At 44.6% G+C, this 27,216-nt stretch overlaps 1 protein-coding gene across 4 annotated transcripts in view; it reads right to left on the bottom strand.

Moving 5' to 3' along the window:
- gbf1 (golgi brefeldin A resistant guanine nucleotide exchange factor 1) overlaps positions 1–26,190 on the bottom strand; it is a 57,406-nt gene extending 31,216 nt beyond the window's left edge. For 3 of the 4 annotated variants that reach the window (XM_067235994.1, XM_067235991.1, XM_067235993.1), the window contains exons 1-4: positions 25,907–26,170; positions 24,582–24,685; positions 24,231–24,297; positions 781–912 (exon numbers count right to left, since the gene is read on the bottom strand). In XM_067235994.1, the coding sequence (XP_067092095.1) occupies positions 781–912; positions 24,231–24,297; positions 24,582–24,677 (295 nt within the window). In that variant the 5' untranslated portion in view covers positions 24,678–24,685; positions 25,907–26,170. Of the gene's footprint in view, positions 1–780; positions 913–24,230; positions 24,298–24,581; positions 24,686–25,906 lie in introns of all 4 variants that reach the window. The other variant, XM_067235992.1, reaches the window with a different exon arrangement.
- Between the last annotated feature and the right edge of the window lie 1,026 nt (positions 26,191–27,216).

Below are 27,216 nucleotides of genomic sequence, written 5' to 3'. Positions count from 1 at the left end.
GCCTGCAGCTGTTTTGACAAGGATGTTACATTATTTATTCAACCTCGCTATTTAGACTAACATCTGGTGATGCATGCTTGTTTCACACTTTAGGACGCAACAACTGGCAGACGCCAGCCATATTTCCATGATGAGGCCAGTGAGGGACGCCTCATGCTATTTGTGTGGCAATGTCCATTTCGGCATCGATAATAGAAACTGGTCATTCTCTGCATTCCGCAAGTGACTCGTGGTTGACTAATAACCTTCCTAGACTATCAAACATTCTGAGAATCTTTCACACTGTGTTCTCACAGCCCCAGAAAAATGAATTTATTTTTATAATAATCATAAGGTAATTTTCAGAGACTGTATTTAACTTTTTTATTGTATTATATGTATACAGTATAATATACTATATATTGTATGCTATATATATATACACTCGTCGCTTGAACTCCAGACCTTTAAGTTAATCTTGATGAACTGTGAAGTAACAATAAAATAGCAAACTATGCCATTCAGATGTGTGGGAAGGTAGTTGTGTTGTTTTTTTATTAATAATATTATTGCATTACTGTTACATATTGAAATACGACTAAAGACACCTTTCCCATACTTGGATATCATGTTTTACCATTAATTGCATTAAAATATACTAAAAGTGACTGCAGGCCATTTAATTGATGTCATTAAAACTAAAGAAACAATGTAACTAGGCTTATGGCCAATGAGGTAAGACAATAGTTTCAATAGTTGGGTTGGCCCATGGAGTGATGTAGGGACAGGTGTAGTGCTCACCTATGAGGCCATAGGACAGGAACTTGTTGACGGAGGTGAGAGCCAGGCCTGTGATTGGTCCGGTGGTGTCTTCAGAGCGTACCACCTCCAGGAAGGGCCTCAGGAACACGTTGGGCTCCACATCTGACAGCTCTGAGGACCAGGAGACAGATGGAGACAGAGAGGGAGAGAGAGAGGAGGAGAGTCCGAGAGAGAGAAATAAAAAAAAGGTGTAGAGAGATCAGTCAACACTCAGCCATCTCAAAGAAACCCTGTGACAGCTGTAAGCACAGAGTATTGACAGGCAAGGTTTAAGCCTAGCTGCTAGCGAGCGGTGCGAGGCAGCTTTGTCAAACCAAAAAGTGAACAACATTCGGTGGCAGTAACCAAGCTATAGCCTTCAACCCCGAGTCCAGAATATAGCGATAAACCCCAGTCCTCAAAGGTTTTGTTTTACACTTAGGAGACAAACTGGTCAACAGCAGTGTGTGTGTGTGTTTCTTTCTTTCTTTTAATATGCTCTCCCTCTCTATAAAGGTCTGTGTAAACAGCCTCGGTGCCCCAGGGCAGATCAATGGGGAATTAGCTGCTCAGGAGGTTGTAACCTTCTCCCACAACACTCAGAGATGGGAACACCATGGAGGGATGGAGGGAGAGGGAGAGGGAAGGGAGGGGGAGTGAAAGGGTAAGAAAAAGAGACTGATGGTAAGCAGGCAAGAAAGTGTGTGTGTGTGTGTGTGCATCTGCCAGTGAGTGAGTGAGTCCGGGCATATGAGTAAGCGCGTGCGCACACACACACACACACACACACACACACACAGACACACACACACAAGCGAATGAGAAGCTGCCTCTTATTCACCTTGGCAGCACACGATATCTTATTACAACTCAATTTCAAAAAGCTCTTTTTTTAAAGCAGCTGTGTAGGATGTGGGATTTAGCATTAATGAAAATGACTGGAGAGTGACTGGGCTAGGGGCTAGGGGCTTGGGGTTAGGTTGGGAGGTTGCAAGCTACCCCGTGGGGTCACAGACACAAGAAACCAATCCCATAATGACAACATGGCCAACAAACATGTTTACATACTTGAAGTGGGCTGAATGACAAAAGGCTGATGACCGACTTCAAGCGAGAGATGACAACAAGTGGGCTTGGGTTACTTTAAAGCACATACAAAAAGAGGCCGCTGCTGTGTAAATAAGAAGAATAATGTCCGGCTACTTTGGACTGAGCCATCAAAACACAGCTGTAGAGCGGGGGGGGGGGGGGAGGGAGATGTGCCAGATCTTCCCTCGTAATCAATTCACAGAGAGAGGAGCGACCCCGCTTGTAACGCGTCTCGCGATGGGAAACCACCTCAGGCCAATCCCGCGGAAGCTTAGGAGAGCGTCCATCTCTCCGAGGGGGAATTGGGAGAGGAGCGGATGAGGGAGGGGGGGGGGGAGGAGGAGAAGGGGGGGGGGGGCGGCAAAATACAAACCAGGTAAAACAACAACGGTCAAATTAGTGGAGTCACGCACGCCGCTTTCGGGGAGCATTGTGCCCAAATAATCGCTGGCTGCAGCAATATACTGCAGCCGAGGATTAGGGCTTGCCCTGCAAGAAAACGGGCTACTCGGAACGCAGAAAAACAACCTTGCTACTTCAAAGGAGGGCCCCCGAAAAAAAGAGCCTCAACCAATTTCCAAGAGCGGCACACATGTGACCCGGCCGCGCATTAGCGTGATACCCAATACCCCGGCGGCGTGTTTGGAAATCAAATATGTAATCATTTGGAAATTTCCACACTCCCTTCATCAGTCGCCAGAATGCTTTTGGAGGACTTGCTTCCAAAAGCAAATCTTGTAACACTCGCATTTTCTTTCTGTTTTTACTTTTCTTTTCTTGCGGAGTGAGTCAGTGTTATATTTGTATTTTCTGTGAAAACGACCAATGCTTCTTTGATAGAGAGATGGGGGAGGCCTTTCTGGGGTGAGTGTTAGGCAGTGCCACAGTATTTTGGTGGACGATGATCCTAACGGGTCTGAAAAACTAATTCAGCCCCAAAAGGCTCTGTTGTCTTCCAATGGTTCCATCCACGGTTGGAAAACTTTTTTAAAGGGGTCTTAGTGTCCATTATCTTACAGTGGGTACGGACAGTGCTCTTTCAGAGAGGAGGACCCTCAAATGAATCTGTCAATAGAGGCTGAGAAAGACTTCATCAGAGGCGATCACCCCTTAAGTGCCACCGCTGCCTCTCAGATTGGAGAACTCAATTGTGCTGTATTGATCCGGTTGGCCATCGGTGAGTACGGACTGGCTGGGGAAAACTCTCCCTCCATTTTTTTCGTGTGTCCCCCCCCCCTCCAACTCTATCTATCCATCTCTAACTGACCAGCATCAATAGATGAACTAAATCTGAGTTAAATACAGACTCTGTTATTGCAGGTCCATGTCAAGGCTTTGTGCTGGGGTGTGTTATACATAAAGATGGCTGAGGTGGCCCTGGTCAGACCATGGCACCATAACCAGCTTGACCTCTGGCTGACATTGCCTCAAATAAAATAAGGGATTAAAGCTGTGCTGCTCATCCAGCCATGCATTTGATCCATGAGGGTGCTGTCTGTGTGTGTTTTTGTGTGCCTGAATGAGGCTTCATCTCGTGAAGAGCAACAAATTGTGTCAGTCTTTCGTGGTCTTCGATATTGTCTAGACAAAAGAACCTTGCTATGTGTTAGCGCATGGCTCCCTCTCTCTCTGATGTGGCGAGGGCAGCCATGTGTGGCTTACCTCTCCAAACGACCCCAGCACAGAGAGAGAGGGGGGGGGGTGAACCTTTGCCCCCAGGAGAGCCAGCAAGACAGAGGACTCCCCCTTTTCTAACACATGCACATCCATTGGCACTGGACCAGAAAGAGCTTAAAACACAGGGATACTCTAGTTGAGCCCTCAGCGCAGACTCACAACACTATTAGGTAGCTGCTGTTTATGGGAAGAGAAAATGCACAAAACCGGGGTTTTACTATGACTTATTGGGAACTACACAGACCTGCATCACATGGTGAATTCCTTTATGAGAGCACTTAAGCGTGTAATAGTGGCAAACACGATGGTAGTACTTGCAGTCAGACCGACCCTGCTTCAGATGTATGTTGTACAAGGCAATATGTTTCACACCCAGGACCTGACCTGCAAAAAAAGACAAAGGTCTTTCCATGTAGACTACATCAAAGTAGAGAAATATTACATTCTTAGCATGTTGGCACTAAAATCCCAATATCTCCCTGCTTCAGCACAGTGAGTTCAACAAAGACCCCCACTGGACATCATCCCAAAAATATTTGGAAGATTTAGCCATAAAGAATCAAAATAAATGGAACGAAAAGCATATGTTTCAGACAAAGCTAACTGATAGGATACTGATGGCCTCCATTTGGAATGGCCTTTTGAAAATTGCTCCGTTAACACGCAGCTCAGTCACAGAGAGCGTGTGATCTTTAACGTCTGAATTTGCTACGTGAAACTCCACCTTCCCACCACACGAAACTAAATCGCCAGAGAATCAAAATTCCACGAGTGCTGCGCATTACGCTCCGCAAACAAAAAGCCAATTTGGAAAACGGTACAGTGGCGCGAGAGTATACGTGTGCGTGGTGTGTGTGTGTGTGTGTGTGTGTTTGTCCAAGCATGGTGTGGTGAAGGGGAAAGGGGGGGGTGAGTAGGGGGGGACAGAGCTATTCAGATCCACACATGATTACAACACCAGAAATACAAACACTGCTTGACTGTGGGCACTGGGGCCAGTGGCTCCTTTGTATTTGTTTAATTTAATCACAAAAGGATGAATAACTTAATTTGTCAGACTGCTGCATCGTATGTTTTACCCAGTGATATGGGTCACTGGCCCTCTTGTCTGAAACTACCTTTTCTCTACAGACACCTTTAAGGACCTTCCAAACCCTAAAACATTAGCTCATTCACACAAGTGACATCTGTAACTGCAATTATTGCAATTACAGATTACTGCAATTATCTTTAACAAGTTTAAATAAAATACAAAATAAGATTCTTACAGAATGCACCCGGACTCTTTTATGAAGACAGACATGTAATGAGAATATGATTTACTGAGTTACTGACTGAGAAGTCGGGATTGCGAGGAAGAGGAAAAGCTGGTCATGGGAGCTCTCGTTGGTTAATGGGAGGAGGGCCTGACAGATGAAGCTGGGAATGTGTGTATTATACGTGGCTAATTTATGACAGCGAGCTTGCATTCGACTCCTCGTGTCCGCATCTGTCCTGACGTTTTAATACTCTTGGCTGTAACGGCAATCTTCATTTAAAGTGACGCCTTCCAAAAGCTGAACAGAGACCCTGCTTTGTGTGTGCGTGTGAAGAAAGAGAGAGATGGGCGGCTGGGGTTAGTGTTCTGAAAGTCAATGTGCTTAGCTAGGCCCAAGTTTACTAAAAGGTGCCTTGACATACAGCACAAACCCAACACAAACATCCCCTCACGATAACAGACAGCTGGAAGAAAATGAAAGTGCAACAACAGACCTGTGAAATCCCTGCCGGCTCTACTTCTGCGCACACAAACACACACACGCGCACACGGCCAAGCGTCAATTGAGACACAGTCCACGAGCTTTGCAGCAAAAAAATTACCTCAAAACAAAATGAAACCCTCAACGAGGGAAGGAGGCAGCGTGATATGGGGGCGGGTGTGTGAGAGTGTGTGTGTGTGCGGGGCGGGGGGGGTATTCACCCCCTGTGACCTGCGCAGCGTCCCAAAACCAAACACTGATGGTTATTGATCTGATTGCGGAGCCCTCCTCTCCTGGTATTAAGAATCAGAGTCCTTGGTAGCTGGGCAGCTCCTCCAGCCGGGGGAGGCAGGACCCTCTAACAAGGCCAGGCAAGGCTAAATGAAATCCAGGGAGAATCTTCCATCTTTCCAGCCACGGAGAAAAAGTCCTGGGCGACGATCTTCCTTTATCCGTCTGTCGGTAGAAGTTTGATGCATGTCAACTCGCCGAGCGCCCCCCCTCACCGCCCCCCCATCCTCAGTGTTCATTTCCTTCATTTTTTCATTTTTTATTTTCTTCTACCCCCCCCCCCCTCCTCCATTTCTCTCGCAGTTCTGTTGAAGGAAATTGGCACTTGTCGAAGGGGGCAATTAGGTTGTTACAATGCTATGGCCCTCCATATGGTCATTCAGCTCCAGCCACAGTGGTATTTCATAGATGCTCTGAACAATGCCTTGGCACAACCTAAACAGGCAATTTGAAAGCCCCGAGAGAAATTAAAAACTTTTCCAAGAGCTCTGAAAAACAGGCTAAGTCGTTGTTAGGTTCTGCAGGGCTACTGTGGTACTGTAAGATAGTGTTTCCTAGAGTGGGATAATGGAATATACTTGGAATATATTATATATACACACACAAACACAAAGTAATCACACACACACACCTACAACCAATATTGTTTGTGGGAACCGACCACCATAAAGTGGATTTTATTAGTCTACTCAACCTATGATTAGTATGTTTATAAATCAATCAAATGGATACTGCTTTCTTAATCCCTATCAACATCGCTTCATGTCCATGACTTAATTCCCCAAGAGACAAAAAAAAAAAGCTGCCACGTCAATACACACATTTATCATTTAGTAACAAACACACTGCATAACACAAACTAATGCAGACATAATTGCATTCAAGTACATGCAAGGCCTTCGTTTTACACCCTCCTTACGTCCCCAGTTTAGGAGATTTACTGATAGTTTCATCCCTCTATGAATATGAAAAGTATTTTGCTGTTGCTTCATATAAAAGGGTTGTGATGAAAGAACACAAGTTTCTTCCTACGGAGCAAATCCCCTCAGTGCCTCCAGGTTTCACAGAGGCTTTGTGTCACTGCTAACTTTACCTCTGGGTGATGGCCAAAGTGTGTGTGAGTGTGTGTGTGTGAGTGTGTGTGTGTGTGTGAGTGTGTGTGTGTGTGTGTGTGCGCCCTACCCCCCCCCCCCCCCCCAAAGTGACAGCACAGCATAAACTTTAATTCGCACAGATAAACAACAGGGCACGTTCGGTCTCCCTAATCCTGCCCGTCTTTAATGCCTCCCCCTCCTCTTCATAATCGCTCCCAGCGGTCTTTCAACAGGTCGCCGAGCGCAACGCTACAGACGACCCTCCCCACCCTCCCCTGTACCCCCCCCCCCCCCCCTTCCCCACCCCGCTCTCTCACCCTCAGGGGGGGACTTTGGGAGCCACACCTTAGGGTCCACATATTAAAGAGCTAAAAGACCAAACAAACAGCAGCCAGTAATGGCCGGCACCTCTGACCCCATGGGGGAGGTTGTTCAAACTGCCCTCTGGTCCCCATATTGACCACTACAACAAAAAAAGGAGCTTCGCTCACTGCAGAGACACAGCCTTGGCCGTGACTTGTTTATGATGTGTGTGTGTGTGTGGGAGAGGGGGAGAGAGAGGGGGGGGGGGGTACAAAGAGAGGGACACAGATAGAGAAAAGGGTGAATACAGGAGAGGCAATGCAGCCAGATTAATAGACAGTATACAGAGGAATGTAGGCTCGGCTCCACAGATCCACCCTCAGTCCTGCAGGCACAGTCAACAGATGAACATGAACACATGGGGCTTAACTTCTAACCTCAGATCCAGTAAAACCATACAGTCGCGGCAATGCCTTACCAAAAAGAAAAGGTCTATTTGCGGATGACATGTTGATAATTAAAACTATATATATATATATATATATAAAATATATAAATGCATTTGACTCCGGAGCATTTCGAGAAAAGCATGACTTCATTAGCCAACATTGCCTGAGAGCGCTCCGGCACTGGTCTGGGGTCTGGCTGGCGCTGGTACTCCAGTGCCTTGCACCTGTTATCCTGTACATAAAATGTATTTTCTATGCTGCATACTTTGCACAGAAGCAGTATTATTCCAGCGGGGCGCTGGCCAGACTCTGGCGTCCAGTTAATGTGTTTCACAGCCTGCCGTCGCCCCTATGATGGATGGACATACTTTACGCTCAATCAACTTATAAATAACGGATGTTTTATCATGCTGAATTAAAACATTTGAGGGAAAGGGAGAGAAGGGAAGGGGGGAGCATCCTGAGTTCAGTTCCGGTTTGTTTTACCTAGTTTAGTAGTAGTATAGTGTGTGTGTGTGTGTGTCTGTGCGCGCACAAGCATTTGTGTAAAAAAAAAAAAAAAGCCTTTTCCTAAAAACCAACCACTATGCAGAGTGGAGAACCAATTACATTTTAAAATACTCCAAGAAGTTTCTAAAACCTCACAAAACTAATTAATTGTCACTGGTAAATTAAATGTTAGATTACACATTCCAAAATATTCCCACCTTTATTTAATGACCAATATCAATGACCAGACTATGGGTTTCCAATAATTAAACATTTAAAAACTCCAACTTTGATAGAATTCGGACCTCTTATGAAGTTCCTCTCTAACCTGTTTCCTCTGATGGCATACCATGTATTCAATCACTCTTATTTTGGGGCTAAAGAATTTGCCTGTCCTGTCCCTCATGCCACCATGCCCTTCAGTTGAGGTGGCTTCGTATTATCGCCTCTATTTCCAGAAAAACAAACAGTGGCGACCAAGACACAGAATTTCCACCTGATCCTTTGACCATGTACCCTTGGTGTAGATCTTGGTGAATGTCTTGGGGAAAGATGGTGGGGGTGAAGGAAGCTTGAGGAAGGGGATGGGATGGCGGTGACGAGGGGCGCTCTGTGTTGGGGGACACAGTAAAAGGGTTAAGCCGCAGATGGCAGTCTACTCGGTAGGATAAATCGGCACACATGCTCCGGCTCGGACTGGATTTCACACCCTTCCCGACGAGTACCACCGTCCACAACTGCACGGAAAGAATGAACAGACTGAGGGACAGACGGGGAGAGAGAGAGAGAGAGAGAGAGAGAGAAGAGAGATAGGAGAGAGAGACAGGAGAGAGAGAGACAGGAGAGAAAGAGGTAGATAGAGAGGGGGGGCTGGAGATATAGATAGATGTAAGAAAAGAAAGATGAGAGAATAGGAAGAACACAAAAGGAAAGATCCGGCGAGAGGAAAGGTAGAGAGACGGAGAGGGGAGAGTGAAAAAAGGAGAAAGAAGTAAGCGCAAACAAACTGGGACAAACTGAAAAAATAAGGACACAAACAATGGTGAGAGAGACATAGAACAGACCTTGGCGAGAGAAAAACTGAGTCAGAGGGGGGGGAAAAATCCTCCCACCCCTTATTTGTTTCACCTGCTGTGTTCCTTCAGCACTCCACTAATGGCATTCCCCCGGGTATGAGAGAATCCTGCAACCACGCACTGTAGATTTAGACAACACGCTACTCTGGGGCTACTGCGCTAGCAAGACAATACCCACCGCCACACAGGCGCATACTAAAACAGGGCCCGCCTGGAATTACAAGCCGGCGGTGTAGACAAGTGAGAGAGACCATTGCTTTCATTTGACAGACGGCTGTGGAATAAAAGGGTTTCTCCAAAGCCGTTGGTGTTGATTCTTCAGATCAGCCCGAGAAGTCCCATCTTTTCCGTTGCAGATTAGCACCAAAGAAATCCTAGATTACGCTGGTTATATCCCGAGACCACATCATTTGAAAGTGAAATCTAAAGAAATTCAGAGGTTCATAAACGGATTTGAAACGAGGCCTGTAACTCGTGATAAATAAATATTGTACATTACTGTGCATGCTACCCTGCCCTTTCAGGGAAAGCATTTAAGGGTACCCACTAGTAATGGCGCCGTGCAGGTTGTCTCACATGGCACCCAACTGGACGGGAGACACCACATGATGGAAAAGCACTACTGTCTACCAGCGGAGGTCCGTCAAGGTGTATTAGACAGACTCTGGCTCCTCTCCAGGTAGTACTAATCTCTGTCGAAGCACATCCGAACTATGCTCAGAGCACGGTTATTTCCTTAACCACCAGTTCCACAATTCCTTAAGAGACTACAAATATTGATTTACAACTAATATTGCGCAGGATTGCGTAGGGTATGAAAAGTTACACAATTACCATCTCATGAGTCCAAGGTTAAGAGGTCTGGACACTGTTTCAGGTTTAATCCTGAAATGCACCGCTCTCATTGTTTTTTTTTGTGTGTTTTTTTTAAGAAATAGAATTGATCAAAGTCTAAGATCTGGGTGTGAGCGGAATATATTTCCAAACGATATCTTGACCACAAAGCAGTTTCATACTACTTAAGTGATCTTGTATTTTACCTCATACATGATATATTATTACAGGGTGGTAATGAGAGAAAGCCCCCACAGGAAACTTTGATTGGGAGGAGAAAAGACTGATCCATTTCATCCCTGCTTCCTACTCTACCCCGGCCTCATTTGAATGTAACCATTCACAAGGCCAGCTTCATCACTGTTAATTGGTTGATACCGCCGTATTTAGACGTAATGCACTCTTTATGCCGGCCCAGCATTGACAGCAAATCCTCTGTGTGTGTTTAATAAATCGCAGCAGTTAGGTGGGACGGCTTAGTCTCAAGTCACCTAATGACTATATTATGAGCCGCTGCATTAAGAAGGATTAATGCTAATCTTGGCTGTTTCAGTTTACCCTGGGCTGGAGGGGTGGGTGGGTCAAGAGCACAACAGATACAGAGCACCATAGTGCCTCCACTCCCAACTAACAGCCAGCTAGCCGCTAAGCCAAGCGGGTTGATTCCTAAAAAGAGCAAAGGCACAATAATGAGGCTCTTCCACATGCTGGTCCCAGTAGGGGGAGAGGGGCTAGCCACCTAAGCTAATGCTCAACAGCAGGGGCTAGCCCGTGTGCTGCTTAGTTAGTCCAGGCAGGACACCTGGGCAGAACAGGGGGAGAGACTTGGCACAGAGCAGTGGAAGCCTCCATGGTGCATTCAGGATGAAAATCCAGCAAGTCCATCTATAGCCTATATGAGAGCACAGAGGCTTGATAGAATCCTTGAGCATGGGGCGCCCCAATGTCTCACTGGGTAGAGCACGTATCATATGGGCTGAAGCCCTAACGCAGCGTCCCGGGTTCGAATTCGGCCTGGGTCATTTCTGCATGTCTTCCTCTCTCTCTCTCTCTCTCCAATACATTTCTTGTCTCCCTGTACTTGTCTATGACCAAAGCCATTTAAAAAAGGAGATTTATTTTTTATCTTCGAGCACGCTGGACTGAGATAGCATAGTCCTGCTAGCAGGCTGTTAGTCAAACAACTGAATCTAACTATAAAGGCAGCAATCTCCGTGTCAAGCTTGATTATCTTGAGAACCGTGCACTGTATGAAGCTGAAATGTGCCAGCTGTATTGTTCAGGACCCATTGACGTGCAGTGTCACGTGTAAAGCTGTTTGGATGAGCTGGATTTATGTGCTTCAAATACATATAAAATTGCATTTTCTGCCATGTTGAGCTGCACTGAGCGATGGAGTCATGGTTCTTGCGAGAAATAATTTATAAACATGTTTGACGCCAACGAGCACTGCACTAATAATTATAAATGAGGATATTTTGGCACATGCACCTACCTGCATGTTTTGCAAGACGGAAAATCGGATAAAAAAAAATTCAACAATGTTGTTATTCATTCGATTCTTATACGTTCCCTAACTTTTCCAAAACAACAAGAATGATGCTTCCCCGTTTGCGTTACCTAGCCTTTCCAGTAATGTGGCAGTCAGCCCTCTCCATGGCAACGCACGGTGACTTTAGACAACAGAGGTTTGCAGGGGGACATTTCTGTCCACTGATGCCACACAGGCTCCATGGTGGAGAAACATTAAAGCCTATCGGGTTTATCCCCACTGGGCCTCTGAAATGCCCCGGTCAGAGTGGCTGTAGATGCCCCTGGCCAGCTTAGCGAACCAAGGCGACAACTGTCATAAATTACTCCCCTGCGGGTCCACATGTCTGCCATACTGTAACCAGCATTGGGGTTGGACGTGTGGGCCAAAGAGGTTGGGTAGAGGGGGCACAGGGGCCAGGGGGCACAATGTTTGGCCGCGCAGTCCCGCGGTGAAGCTCTTGGCATGGGATGTGCCCCATGCTGCTTTCTCTGAAGGGGGCATTCAGGAAGAAGAAAATTAAGAAGGCTAAGCTAACGCTAACCGCCACAGCTTCCTGATACAATGGAGTAGATGTGATCCTCCTCTCAGTCAGTGAGGAGGGGGTTGAAAGATTGAAGAGCAACCCCCCAAAAAAGAGGGGAAAAAAACAGAACCACTCCAAGCAGTTCACATGGCAGTCTGCTTCTAGTGATGTATAAAGTGCACTTCCCTAGGGCTTGCTGTTTGTCATAAAACATCTTTCAGCACATAATTTAACCAAACCAGAGAGGCAAAAGTAGGAAAAAAAGGGGAATACAAACACAATTTACAAAAGTGGTGTTGGAGTCTAACACTGCAGCCATTTGCCAGAAGTGCAGTAATTTTAAACCGTGCCGTGGTAAGTGGCTCCTCCAAGATACTGTTGGGTAATGTCGGACAGCTGAGCAAATGGGACTGGATCCAGCGAGTGCATTATCTTTATGAATTAGAAAAAAAAAGCGCTCGGAGAGAGACAGCGGGCTAGGTGTTTGTAAACACTTGGGCTCGGCTCTCACTAGAGAATGTCGAGGAGCAGAAATGTACAGCGAGAACGACGAGTGCTACTTACACCGGTGCGATTTGTGGCCTCTTCTCTCACCGCGCCCAACTTCCTCCCTGTAAAGCTGCAGTTCCGCTCAAGACTCAATGCTATGAAGAATTCATCTTCGACAGAACTCTTCTCAAATGTTGCTCATTCACAACCGGAGTAGTGGAATATAAAAGATATTCACCAGATTAAAACACTTTTAGGAGTCTGAGAATTGTTTCCCCCTAGAAGTTTTTCCCCCCCACCATGTGTTTTATACCACAAAATGTCAAGGTGGAGGGGTACTTCACAAGTCTTTGGTTTCTGTATCCTTGGCAGGAGAAACATGTTCCATTGGTCTGCCATTATCAACATCTAAATGCATAAAATAATATTCTTGAGGTTTAAAGAGTATCTTGTTCCCAAATGGTTTGTTAACAACATGCAGTACATCATGTGGATCACAGAGTTAAACACTGGCACAACGCAGCTAACATTACAGGTTTTCAGAGGCTTCATTCTCAACCGCGTTATGATTATCCCCACCCTCCACCACAAGGCCTATGTATAGTATTAAAACGTAGACACTCCTAATGACATAAAAACAACAGCTAAAACGAAACAAAAAAAACTTGCTACTAAACAAACTAATCTCCGTATTCATCCCCTCCTTGTTTGTTGTGAGTTTCTCTTTCAAAACTTGTGTCCAAATTCTTTCCCATAAAGTGTGTTTCTGCAGTGCGGTGCGTCTCCAACGCGGCCTGCTCGTTCTGCACACGCAAGGCTGCGCCTATCCAATCCGACTGGCATCACGGCCATGGAATGCTGAAGTCCACATTTTTCCCATTCAGCAAGGAAAAACGGCCTTTCAAAGCCAATCAGCTAGAAATGTCGCTTTGTTTTTATTTTCCACTGAACTTCCTGGAACCTATTATGGAGCTGTCAGGGATGTATATTTAGCTATGGCAACACAGGGCCTCCTAGCCCCCTTGCGCCACTGGTCATGTCACCTCTGATAAACAGAAAAACAATTGGCTATCCCTTTTGTCACCTTTAAAGAAAATGGCCGTGGGTGTGCGTAGTCTGAAAATACTTGTCTTTGTGAATGACAGAAGCGGGCCGTCTGACGAAAAGACAAAAGGTGGGTCACCTCTCTGTGTGGGTGTGACGGGCGGGTGGGTAAACGTGGCCCAGCTACACCCATCTTTCCTGATCCTGACAGCACACCATGCCATGTCGCCTTACTGACTCTCCAACATTTGTCACAGTAAAGACAAAGAGACTAATTGAGGTTCAATCATCAAACTTGTGACTATGTTAATACCCGACAACTTAAATCTCCCTAGATATGATCCCTTATCCAGTAAGGGCTCACTATATCTGTTGGGAAACGACTGGATTACCATGGACATCGCATGGCTCAAGAGGGAAAAAATGATAAATAAAAAGTCCTGATGCTAATGCAGACAAAAATAAATTGGCATTGTTCTCCAACAAGATCAGAGAGGTGGGCTCTATAAAATCAGCTTACCAAATTTCTCCTACACAAAAGTTTGCATATAATGTTCCAGTGGAAAATATACAATTAGACTATAAAGGCTAAAAGTTTATCTTTTTAAATTGTGAAAATGGGGTGTGGGGGGGGGGGGGGGAGTAAAATAATAAGATTTATAAATTTTTCTAAATAACCTGTTGGTTGATTTCAATCTGAGCCCTCAAGGACAGATGCACTGACAGACACACACTCCGTTTGCATTCCATTAGGCCTCGAACCAACACGACCAGCAAACACAATCAGTCACCGTTCCACCATGTATTTATTTTCCTTGGGTCAGAGGAAGAAAAACGTCAGTGCGTGGCTATTCTATATAAAGAGCAGACCTATACATCTGTGCTGTTGAGTTGAGTGGAATGTGCGCTTTGAGCCCTGGATTAGTTTGACCTATACTTGACTCAACAGTAACAGTGATGCCCACTGGTTCACAAGTTCAGTTCCCCCCTGACCTCCGTGTCTGAGATACAGAAGCCCTAACACACATACAGTACACCTCACACACACACACCTCACACTCTTGCCCCCCCCCCAAGACCAAGACATGGTGCTACACTACTTCAGCGTGAGTGTGTTCCCAGGTCGTAAATTCAGGGCCGGCATTTCGCCACTCATAACCTGCTCTGGTCTTGCCAGTTTAGCAGGCATTTTTACAGTTTAAAACCAACATAGGCTTATGTGCATAACTGGAATGACGGACACTGCCTTGTGAACACAGGGCCCGGCTCTGGACGGCGGAGGAGGAGCTAGTAGGAGTCCTTTAGCACTCTCTCTCACACAGGGATTAGAACCTACAACCACACCAACTGGCCCTATTTATCTCCTGGTGCTTTTCACAACGTCATAACCACCTTTGAGTGTTAAGGAGACACGTTTAAGACAAATTATGACGAAATAAATCTAGTGGCAAATTGTAATAGTGAGGGTTGGACTATGTAAATAGATTTGTCCATTTTGTTTTTCCGTATGGATGCATTAATTACTTGCATCTAACTGCTACTGTTTACAAATAGTGTCATTTTGTTTTCTGTTCCCTGGGGACCGTGCAGCCACGAACATTTTATGCACTTGATTGTATCAACTGTATTCCAATACTGAACGTCAAGGAATATTAGGCAAAAATGTGTGTTAGGAGTCATAATCTGTTCTATAATCCTCAACCTCACTCCACATCTGAGCCCCACACCTCTTATCTAAGGAATCTTAAAGGGGAGAGGGGGAAAGAGAGAGAGAGACACAAAGAGAGAGAGACAACAAGAGTGACACCGGGAGAGAGAGCATGAGAGAAAGAAAGAGAGAGAGGGGGGGGGGACAGAGAGAGAGGGAAAGAGGGGGGGGCAGAGAGAGAGAGGGAGCGCATGAGAGCTAGAGAAAGAGATTCAAAGCATGAGACAAACGATGGGCATGACAGGGAAAATGTGTGTGTGTGTGTGGGGAAGGGACAGAGTGAAAGAGAGAGAGAGAGACAGAGAAAGACAGAGCGAGAAAGAGAGAGACTGGCAGTATATCGGCAGGTCTATTTTGCCATCAGACCAATCAACACCTCCTTGTTGTCCCAGGTTGTTAGCATGTCTCTGGGTCAGCTGCAGAGGGCCGCTCTGGCCCGCCCGTCTCCCTCCCCTGTCAGCAGGACAGCTTTTGTCAAAATTTGTAATCGGCGGCGCTGATCCTATTCTATTTAAGAAGGGACGCGTCAACAGGTTTAAAACACGACTGCCGCACATGTCACCTCTTCTCGATTCAATATTTATGCCCTGAAACACTGGCAGTTGTTTAATCATGCCAGCCCCCCGCATCACAGACACACATGCCCGCCAGAGAGTCTGTCCCTCTCCCTGCTGCCCCCCCCCCAACCCACGCTTCCCCCCCGCCAAATCTCCCCCGACAAGAAAGTTTTGACCCATGTCACCTTAACGGCGCACACTCCTTTCAAAAAGCGCCCAGCTGCAGACCAGAAATAGGTCGTCTTTTTTTAATTCCGGGTGTCCACTTGGAAGCTTGTGCCTTTTGCCAGTGGCCCTTCTGTTCCATGCCAAAACTGGAGGAGGAGGGGATGGTTGGGGGGGGGGGGGGTATGACAAGCCCATGGATGTGCTGGTGACTTTTGTCAGGTGATTTTATTTAAGTGTAATCGGGTATCAGGTTTGGCATGTTGAATGAACAAGGCTAGGAGATTAACCTCTCCCCTGTTTACCACCACACGCTTTTATTACACTAGTTGGAATAATGTCCTTCTGAAAGACTCAGATATCCCACACAGATGGACAGGGAATATCAGTAATTTATGTTCTGGAAAAGAATAATAGATCTTTTTTTCCCTAAATTGAATTATGTATTGTAACACTGAGAAAAGAAAAAGTGACCTTCAATAAATGTATTATACATACTCTAAGAAATGATAAGAAAACAAATGCAGTGCCCAGTAGTAAGTGTCTTTGTGAGATTCACAGTTGGAAACTGAAGAGCACAGCAATGCTTATCTAATTGGATATGTGTATTAGAATGTCCGTGGTCACAGGGTCCTTATGGACCATGAAATAACAAGCAGCTGTGTGTAGAATGACTATGTGTGTTTGTGTGTGCGTGTGCGTATAAAGAATGACTGTGCGTGTGTCTACCGAGAGCTTTATTAACCCAGTCCATCAAGGCAGTCGGGGATTCGCGCTGGGACACCCAAGGCTTAAGGATGCGAGCACCACACAAGCAAGATAGTGCTGTGCGCCATACTAATGATGGCCCTTATTTTCTAAAACAACAAAAACAATATATATATCTCAGCACACCTCAACCCCCCACCCCCTCGCTTCAATACCCAGCTATATCCAAGCCAAACAGACAGTATTCCACCACCACCTTTCCACTGCAACCTCCCTGCAACTAACTGATCCTAAATGGAACATACAAGACCACCTGCATACAGTCAATATGGAATTATAGCGCTCGGTCAAAAGTGTCTAAAGTTGAGATCCTATTTTTGTCTGCCTTGACAAAAATGTTTTACAACCAAGACTGGCTATGCGTCAGTCGCCATTGGAACGATAAGGGAAGACATTAAGGGGCCAGTGAATTATGCACTGTCCACATAGCATAACCCCCTGACAAGACAGGCTAGCGCCTAACTACAGCCCTCTGGCACCTGCACGCTTAGCCTTATTTTGCAGGGTTTGTTTTCAGAAAGTTAAGTGTTCTTGACATGACCTCATGGCCATAACTTATCTTTTAGTGACTGCTGTTACTTCACTTGTTGGAAGAATGAATATCTAAAGATAAACCTGCTGACTACCGTAAGGCCCATCAAAAAAGACAGATGTTGGTAGAATGTTTGAATAGGACCTAAGAAAATATTCAAAAGGTACATTAGCACGGGCCCTCTCTTCCATCTAGTGTCCATCCAAAGACCTGATTTGGTCAGCTGAGATTGCTTGGCATCTAAGCTTAGTCTGACATACCAGTCTTTTGCAGATATAATTTACAGGTAAAAGAAATTAACTACAGGTAAAATATATGTCCTCCAACCAGTTACAACATGGAAGTTCTGGTGTAAAATGTCCAGCTTGTGCTGGTACGGTGCTAAACTTAGCCCACATGCTCATTTACACAATGAAAGCCAACACTTGGCACCTCCAAAAATTGTCAATACTCTGGCCATATTGTCAATCTGGAAAATGCTAGCAGTCCCATCAAGGTGTCACCACGCGTGGCACACCAGTTTTGTTTTTAAAGCAGCGGGGGGGGAGACTGGGACAGTCCAGAGGTGTTGAAAATTTCAAAACCCCACCTTAATACCCAATGCTTTATTCACGTTCTAGACTCCCGGTGTGGAGTTGAGAACATGGCGCTGAACTTCAAACCCATTGCTTCCTGGGTGAACAAAGGCGGGGGGGGGGCAGATCTACCAAGCACTCACCCCGCCCCCCAATTACCACCTCATAAGAATATGCTTAACAGAACATTAAAATACCATCTAGGTAGTAGGTTGGGAAAACACTAAATCCTACATGTAAGGTTCACAGCTGACAGCACACATTACGTAAGGGGCTAGACCTAGACTCAACGGATCCCTTCTAGACTCAGTGGGCCTCAGGTCAGGCTAGCAGAATGGGTGGAGGGGCTCAGGATAGTCTCAGTAGTGTGTCTGTGCACTTCTTCTACTTGCTATGTTCAACAGATGACCTAAAAACTTAAAGTAGAAAAATGTTGACGTTCAAGAACTTTATAAACTCATCCCAAAGCAGTTTGTTTGTGGTCATTACTCATGCAGATGGCGAAATGTAAATAATGATGGGTTTCACTGGTTAGAGAATTTGGACCCAAGTGCATCCGTTTGTTGACACCCTTCTACTTCCGAATGATCTACAAACTATGAATATAAGAAGCAATGTATTCTTTTGCAACTGCTTCCCTTCATCTGACTCTCTTACCTTCTTCAACTCAATACCTTACCTTAATCCATCCTAGCCGTGTCTCTCTGACCTCTCCTTCTCTTTTGAGGGAGGGAGGGGGGGCTGGTTTGTTTTGCTCTAGTCTTGCCCTCTGTTCCTGTCAGCACACCCGGATCCTCCATGCTCACCCCCCCCCCCCCCCCCCCTCCCTCTCCCACAGACCCCGTGCGGACCCCCGGGCCAGCATGATTAATGGCCTTCTGCTGGGACTCTCCATCCACTCAGCACATTGTTGAGAGGCTCTGAAACAGGACAACAGTTGCATCCCTTCTTCACACCGGGCCTAAGCCTGGCCTGTCAGTCCCCGGTTAGGACGCTGTTAACTGGCCAGATTTACAGCTACTAACCAGCGATAGGTGGCAGTTTGTCTGGGGAGGGAGTTAAGGGGACTCCACCTTCCTTCCCGGTGTGATGGGTGGTTAAACAGCATGGCAAGGCCAAAGACACTTTGATATACCTACACCCTTCGATATGCAAGGGTGGCAAACCACTGCTGGTCTTGTAATAAACAGTTTGGAAAATGTACACAGAATATCCCACCTAATCAAATTTTGTAGGACTACTGTACGCCAACTTCATAGTCATGAAAGAATACAGCTTGACAATCAGTCGTTAAGTGTGTATTAATGAAAGTAGACCTTGTTTCTATAAAGGTTCAACAGAGTCACTGCCTGTTCCCTATTTGGACTGGGACATTAACCCTGGCAAGGGTGCTAAGAATCCCACCTTCCTTGTGGAAAGGACAGGAGGAGTGGCGGGCACGATACCATCATCACTGTAATGATACCCCGGTTCTTTTTTTCGCCACAGTGAAGAAGAAGTCAGATTTCGTGTTGCTCCGTCTTGGGGGACAGCCGTTGTACATTCCTAACAGGGGAGTCAGTTGGCTGAGCGGTGAGGGAATCGGGCTAGTAATCCGAAGGTTGCCAGTTCGATTCCCGGTCATGCCAACTGACTTTGTGTCCTTGGGCAAGGCACTTCACCCTACTTGCCTCGGGGGAATGTCCCTGTACTTACTGTAAGTCGCTCTGGATAAGAGCGTCTGCTAAATGACTAAAAATGTAAAATAAAATGTGTACAACACTTTGATTGAGCGAAATGACTAGTCACCCTCCTTTCTCCCTCTCCCAAACTTGTTTCTCTGGGATATTCAAAGAAGACAGGATTCCCTCTCAGATGAATATTAACAGTTGAAGTAACAGCCAATGCATTCATGGAAGTGACAACACTACCCCTTAAAATATATTTTTGGCTTAGCTATGAAATATACATCATCAGTGCCCAGACTGAAAATAGAACAGCCGATGATCTTAATCTCAGTGTTAAACCCATAGGTGCACAGTGTGAGGGGGGAATTATGGATTATGTAGTTCACACGGGGCCATTTCTTCTGAGGAGGCCGGAATTCCTTAGTGAGTAAACATATTTGCATAAGTGACTGAGTGATATGAATTATGGCTCCTCTTGGCATTTGCCAACTGCATTCAGCCAGTTCAATTGGGAGTGATATATGTGCGGATATCGGGTGGCAGAGGAGCGTGGGGTGGGGGTGAGGGGGGTGGGGGTCTTGAAAGGGCACCGTTAGTTCCCACGTGCACAGGCTGCAAACCCTTCGAGGCGGAGCTGCCTAAGCACAGCTGTAGGGGCCAAGACAACACATGCACACACTTGACCTTGAACTAGTATTGTGTGTGTGTTCCCTCTCACTGATGGACAGGAAGCTATAATGAGGTGACTGAGTGAGGTTGTGAGCAATTTGTGGATTAAGTAACCAGCAGAGGGACTGTTACACAAAGCCAAAAGTAACCATAACATATATTACAAAATTGACACAACGCTTAAATATAAATATGATATTTCCCGAAGTAATTAAAGTGACCAAAAGGAAGAGAATTAATATAAAAAAATACCCTGCTTTCAAGTCTGAATAAAAAAAATGCTGTCTGGCAAATGTTCACCCTACTGAACCAAAGACAAATGATATCTGCACTGTCCTTTACTCAGGGGACGGTGAGATAATTATTGAAAAGGTCAATCAGCGAGCGTTCAAATTATCCATCGTGACATTCGTTCTGCGATTCCATCGCCGTGCCCCTCTGATAGTCACCACTGGTGCCTTGCTAGTGATTCCAGTCAATTAGAGGTGTGCTTGTGAATTTCGTTAGTGTTCAGTAAAAAAAATAAAATGAGAAAGAGCTGTCAGTCAAAAGCGGGCCGCTCTGGCTTAGATCTTGCGGGTGTCGGAATCTCTAAACCTGTATTTGTATGAATAAAAATGAGGGGATTTAAGGCTGGCTGGTTTCTCTGCAGACTTGTCAAAAATATGACCTTCGCTGAGGGGGGTTGGGAGCAAGAATGAGGGAAAAAAAGATTTTAAAAGAAGCTTGGACTGACTTGTGCATAACAAAGGTAGAGAAATAGAAGAAAAAAGGCAAGAGTGAGAATACAAAAAAAGAAAAACCATCTTTGAATGAATCTCAGTTCACCCCTCAGCCTCTCTAAGGTATGGTCTACCCCATACTCCTGTACAATCAATAGCCTAACACAAATCCAAAGAATTATTCAACAGGGGATTGAGGCTGAGATTTATCTGTTTGATGTTAAACATGAATCCGATATGAAATACTTCGCCTGTCAATGCCATGAGAGACTCAATCTACACATCAAAACATGGCTTTTTTTGAACATCTCACACCTATGGTTTCAATGATCAGAAATGGGCACCTATGGACATCTTGTGGTAATAGGCACCCCAGCAAATATGCAACTGGGCCAATTTGTCACTATTGGTAGCTTGTTTGTAATTCCAATGTAGTGCTGGGATTAGCTTGACATGTCCACATGGCTAACCCTGTCATCACTGAGCTACTGGTCCACTTAACCCCATAGGCAGCATTGGTTAACCGTCTCATTGATAGGACATCTAAAAGGGTGAAGGCAATAAAAGTCCCAACCCAGGCAAAATAAGTCAAATAAGTAATTGTGTAAGTCGAATAGTGAATCAAACGCAAATATATATACAAAATAAATGTGCATTACTTAACAAGCTAGGAATGTGTTGATTGGCAGGCTCCAATCGAAGAATAGGAAGCCACAAACCAGATTGATTATTGGGAGATGGTGTTGCGCTAACAATTCCATGGTTTGGAACCAGACATTCCCTTCTGTGTTTTATTACTTTCAATGAGTGAAGCGTATATTTTATGACATGAGGGAAAGAAAAGGGAGCTGTGTTTTTGCTGTTCATAATCAGGCAGTTCAAATCTAAAGGCTGAGATGCTGTCAGAAAGCAGTCAATTATACGGGTCAAATGAGCTTTAGAGATGAAGACGAGGCATTTTGTATGATCTTAACATCCCCATCCAATCAAGAAAAGCCTGATTGCTTTATGAACAGGAGCAAGGTGGAGGTAGTAGACATGGGTTAGGGTCAGGTGGGGTAGTGAGTCAAAGACAGAACAGAAAATGGGGCGAGGGCGGACGGGTGGGGGGGAGGGGGGGGGGGTTAGGGACACTAAAACACATGTTCCATAGCTGACCTAACTCCTCTGACTATACCCCCTTTGTTTTGTCGACCGAGAGAAAACCTTTTGACATCCAGAAGTTGTAGGAAACTTCTTTTTTTTTCTTCTTTTTTTTCTTGGACAGAAAGAGACAACACTTCCTTTCCCAGAACAATCTATCTCCCTGCTTGACAAGACTCCCTGCTATATTTACCCAACTAAAATTGCAGATGATATACTTCCAGCTGCACCGCTCTCCAACGACATGGCACATGGTCCTGCCAATCACAGCAGCCAGAACAAGAGGGAAAGCAGAATGGAGGAACTTTTAACAACGAAGCAAGGGAGGGAGAAGAACAGAGGGAGAAAGGGGATGAGAAACCTTGTGGGGACAAATCCACATTTCCTTGCTGGTTGGCTTTTGTTGTTGTTAGATGGGTCTGAGAGTTACATCTGAAATTACTAGGCTTTCAGTAAGTAGACAGCTGGGCCACTGCGAAACCTCACAGCACCAACACAACACAGAGACACAGCCCACCCGGAAGAATTGACACTGAAATGATTCCTGTGTGTTTGTGTGTGTCTACATTATGTGCACGTGGGATTTTGTGCATGAGTGCGTGCGTGGAATGACAGTAGGGTATTGGTATCCGTTGTTGCAATAATCCCCCCAAAATGCATTCAGTTAGTTAAGATCTGATGCACACTAGTCTGGTTATTTGCTTTTTCTTATCTGCTTTTAGAAGCATTTGTCTCTGCAGGACAGTGACATGGTGCTCGAGGGTCAAAGTTTGTGCTTATAAGATTACAAGAAGGTGAGTCGCCTTTCCACATAAATCACATTGTAGTGACAAGAACTGGTAACTAGAATGAAGTGACCTCCAACCATCCATTGTTCTTTGAAAAAGGAAAGACAGTCTACATTCTTAACCTTTTAAGAATGATCAAGGGGGTAAACCATCAAAGTAGATTTTGGAATAAAAGATCAACGTAGCTAGGTGAAATATAATAAACACTCCGGTCTCCAATGCCATTGCTCTGGAGCACTAACAAGACCTTTGGTGTTACAGCAGTGGGGTGGGGGGGGGGGGGGGGGTGCGGGGGGGGGGGGCTGGGGTTTGAAAACAGCGTGGCCGATTCCTCCTAGGCCCCCGGCGCAGCCGTGCCTGTCTGTCTTGCAGCTAGTAGTAGCGGTGGCATTCCCTTGAGAGCGAGGGGAGGGCTACGCTACTAGCTACACCCGGAGAGGGGCTGAGACCATGGCCTCAGGGCTCCATGTGTTCCGTCCCTCCATCATCCAGATAGCTTGCTAGCTGCTGCCTGGTAGGAAGAGTTTAGAGGGCTGCCCCACTGCAAAGGCACGTTAACATAACGGCAGGGTGAGCACACAGTTGGCCATGGATCATCAGCTAGTAGCCAATACTGGATCTTTAGAGCCTGTACGTGAATGTAAGAGTCGTATGGTGGGGTGGTGATAGCTTTTGTAGATGGCAATGAAGTTGGATGCACATGCACCATAAGGATATTTGCTTCTATGAGCACAACCATGTGTAAGATGTACTGTAGGCCCAAAAATGTGTTAATATGGTTAGCCTTTATAAGGCTTCTTAATAAACCTTTTGAGGAATGAGAAAACTGCTCGATTCTAAGGCACAGAGCCTCTACACATTGTGTGTATCTTTACCAGACTTCAAATGTTCTCACCAGAGAAGAACACTTGCACAACCCACCGTAACATTTACCTTCACCGTCTAGTTTATTAGCAGGCATTTGGATAAAAGATGAACAAACAGTTGTATCGCTTCAATGGGACTTCTTCAAATGATTAAGCGGAGTATCCCCCACACAGTAAGACATTGGGAGAGATAATATTGACAAACGTGAAAGGCCAACCTATTTCACTGTGGAAATCTGCCACGCACACCTGATTAAATATGCTCTTACTCTTCAGACAGGAGGAAAAAGGCACTTTGTGATAGCAATCTTGAATGTGTTCAACCTCAAGGTCTCAACTGACTACGGCTTTATCCGTGTGATGTATTTGAGGAGGGAAGATTGGAAAAGAAACTATGGCTACTTGTTTTATAGCCTTTTTGAAGAATGTTGGTCTTTCAGGGATATTAAACGATGGCAACTTCAAATATTCTTCAGTGAATCCATCCTCTGTGTCTCTCTACTATATGTCTCTACATAAAATGCTTTCATAGAAAACTGAGAGACCAACCTTTATTAGCTATTCAACGTTAAATTCAGTAAGCTTGGTTGGTGTGTACGTAAAGGAATGGTTAACCTGAAACACCTTTTCCACTTGTATGTATTTTCAGCAGTGCTAACCTTTTATGCTGTTGAGTATCTCCTTCAGGTGGCTAAAGCTGTTGAGTAATGGATCTTGTTCTTCATCCTGAGCAAAGAATTAGGTAAGGTAAAAGACAAACAAATTACATTTAACACGATTACTAATATAACTGTGGTGCAGTTTTTAACGTTCTATGTGTTTTTTTTTACACTATTGTCGGTGTATGGAGAGTTTGTTTGTGCTATGGATCAGAAATATAGTGCTATAGCGTTGAACATTAGATCCATATAGGCCATATCCTCTTTATGTGTGTTGCACAGGAAAGGCTAAGTTCTATAATGAATGGTAAACAAAATAGTCTTTATAAAATGACAGTGGAACACACTTACTAAAGGAGTGTGGGTATTCCATCTTGAATTCCTCTTGATGGCACCAACTACAGTACATATCTCCCCTTGGACAATGTATATATTCTTGTCCACCATCCTGTTTTCTGTGAAGACAAACATAGGGTGAGACTGGATGTTACTTTGAAGGAAACTACCTATTTCTCCCTTGCTTCAGTTTAACATTACAACTGTTAAATCCTTTGGTCCTCCTGTTGAAGGTGGATGTACGGCTAGCCCAATTGTCTCCGGATATGATTATTGCAGGAATCACCATGTGTACATTAATAAGGGACTGATACCCAGTCAATTGATGTGCTGAGAATGTGACAGAACATCATAACCTGACATGGTTAGCAACCACAATACTTAGCATAACCCTAATAGCATAGGTACACAGAAATGGCAATACATATGAATTAAAAACCGCAGCGACAATTAAGGCAGAAGGTATATGCATCAGGTAGCCAAATGGCCGCATCCTACGATCTCTCTGACCTGATGTTAGCTAATCTATAGTATTACGTAATGAAGGCGACGGCTTACCTTTCAAAACTCACAATTATTAGACAAGTACACTATAGGACCATCCAGACTCATTGAAATTTGAACTAGAGGGCTAGCTAGTAGTAGTAGCAGGCCTGACAAACCCAGACCAGCCACGTATAGTGTAGTGGGTTTTCCACTCTAGCTAGTTTAGCTATTATTGAACCCTGCAGCAAGTGAGATGATGTATCATAATATTAGCTGGTTTGCTAGATGACACATGAACACGATGTTATGATTGCGGTCATTGTTAAAAAGCTTGCTCTTGCGGGACTAATTCTTGAGAGTCGTTGTTAACCAGTTCTAGGTAATGGGGTGTCCCCAGAAACAACACTGTGTGCTAGCTAGCTAATTTGATTAGCAACAGCCATAGAGCCTAGCTATCTAGCAACAAAAAAAAGCTAAATCTTACATCTCCTTACAGTTCTGCTTGAGAAAGCTCGGCTTGGCAATAACAAACTACTCGTCGTCATGTAGCTAGCGTTGTATTGTATTTTGAAGACAAAACTGGTTGCTTGTTGCTTAGCTGGCTAAAACTAGCTTACGTTAGCTGGCTGCCATTGTCAGACATTTAAGCTATTTTGACAGGTCAACTCGACGAGCTAACGTTAGCTAGATAGCTAACTAGCTAGCACAACATCCAAGTACTATGTCAGTCCGACGTGGACCTCGTATCACTGTGAATTAAGCTCCAGACTATAAGTCACGTTCGAGAATACTGCTTTACTTTTCTTTGTTTCACAAAATTGTGGATAGACAACATTTCACCGAAAAACACATACCTGTTTAGTTGCAATTCCAAGATGGAGTCCTGTACAATTTCAACTGGTGGTAGCCTGCTACTAGCTAGCTAGCTAGCTAACGAGCAAGCCAAGTACTGTACAGCTGACCAAAAGTGATGACCAAAGTTCAGTTAGCTACACCATATAGAAAAATACCAATACTTAGGCATTCCAATTCTTATACATATAATACAAAGACACTGATTATTAAATTGCCAGACAGTGTCAAATATGAGCAATTAAAACAAATATACCGGTTGTCAATCTGTACTTCGTAAACACACTGACGTGGAAAACCTGGAAATGTGCAACCAACCTTGCTGCCTGCGTTTGTTTGACAGCTTACTGGACCAATAGCCTCAAACATGAATTGGACATTAATCCAATATTAATCAAACATACATATGAATCCCCTTTATATTTTTACATTGAGCATGTTATCATAAATGTTTTAAACGTCTAAATTATACTTCTATGTTTTCAAGAAACCTGTTTAGGTTAAGAAACGCATGGAGAGGCGGGACCATAACAATCAAGGTTCTGTGTACTCAGTGCCAAAGGCATGGCTAGTATAATCATTGCAAGCATCAGCTCGAGTTGGGGAAATGGCAGTAGTGTAAGATTGGAAAAGAAACTATGGCTACTTGTTTTATAGCCTTTATGAAGAATGTTGATCTTTCAGGCATATTGAACAATGGCAACTTCAAATATTCTTCAGTGAATCCATCCTCTGTGTCTCTCTATGTCTGCATAAAATGCTTTCATAGAAAACTGACAGACCACTATTCAACGTTAAATTCAGTAAGCTTGGTTGGTGTGTATGTAAATGAACTATAAGGATTGTTCATATGAAGTAAATAAATAAATACAAATATCAAGTTTTTCTCGTTGTTAATCCTGAAGAACACTATAAAATACCTGTCAAATCTTAGACTGATCTACTAGTAGGTTACCATGAAGCCTATTATATAATTAAGAAAACATTAAACACACACACAACATGGAAGTATTTTTTGCAGTAATAACCTCTATGGGCCAATATCAAATAACCTTTACACAAACATGTACTTAGACAAGACAAAAGTATAACACATTCCTAATTCTGAGGGCCATTTCGCACAATTCTACCAGAAAGTGTTAAATATCTGGTTAAAACATGAAAATTCTGCATCCCCACAGTAGCAGCTCTTTGTTTGCTCTCTTCCAAAGTGTTTGATCACCTGCCGGGATTGAAATTGCAACATTTCATCTGCAAATAAAGGCATGCCATTTCTACAGTATGTGGAAGGAGATATGTCAACCTCACAGAA

This window comes from Osmerus mordax, chromosome 5 (genome assembly GCF_038355195.1).
Source record: "Osmerus mordax isolate fOsmMor3 chromosome 5, fOsmMor3.pri, whole genome shotgun sequence".
NCBI classification, from domain to species: domain Eukaryota; kingdom Metazoa; phylum Chordata; class Actinopteri; order Osmeriformes; family Osmeridae; genus Osmerus; species Osmerus mordax.
The sequence above is the reverse complement of the archived record's forward strand: the minus strand, read 5'-3'. Positions and strand labels throughout refer to the sequence as shown.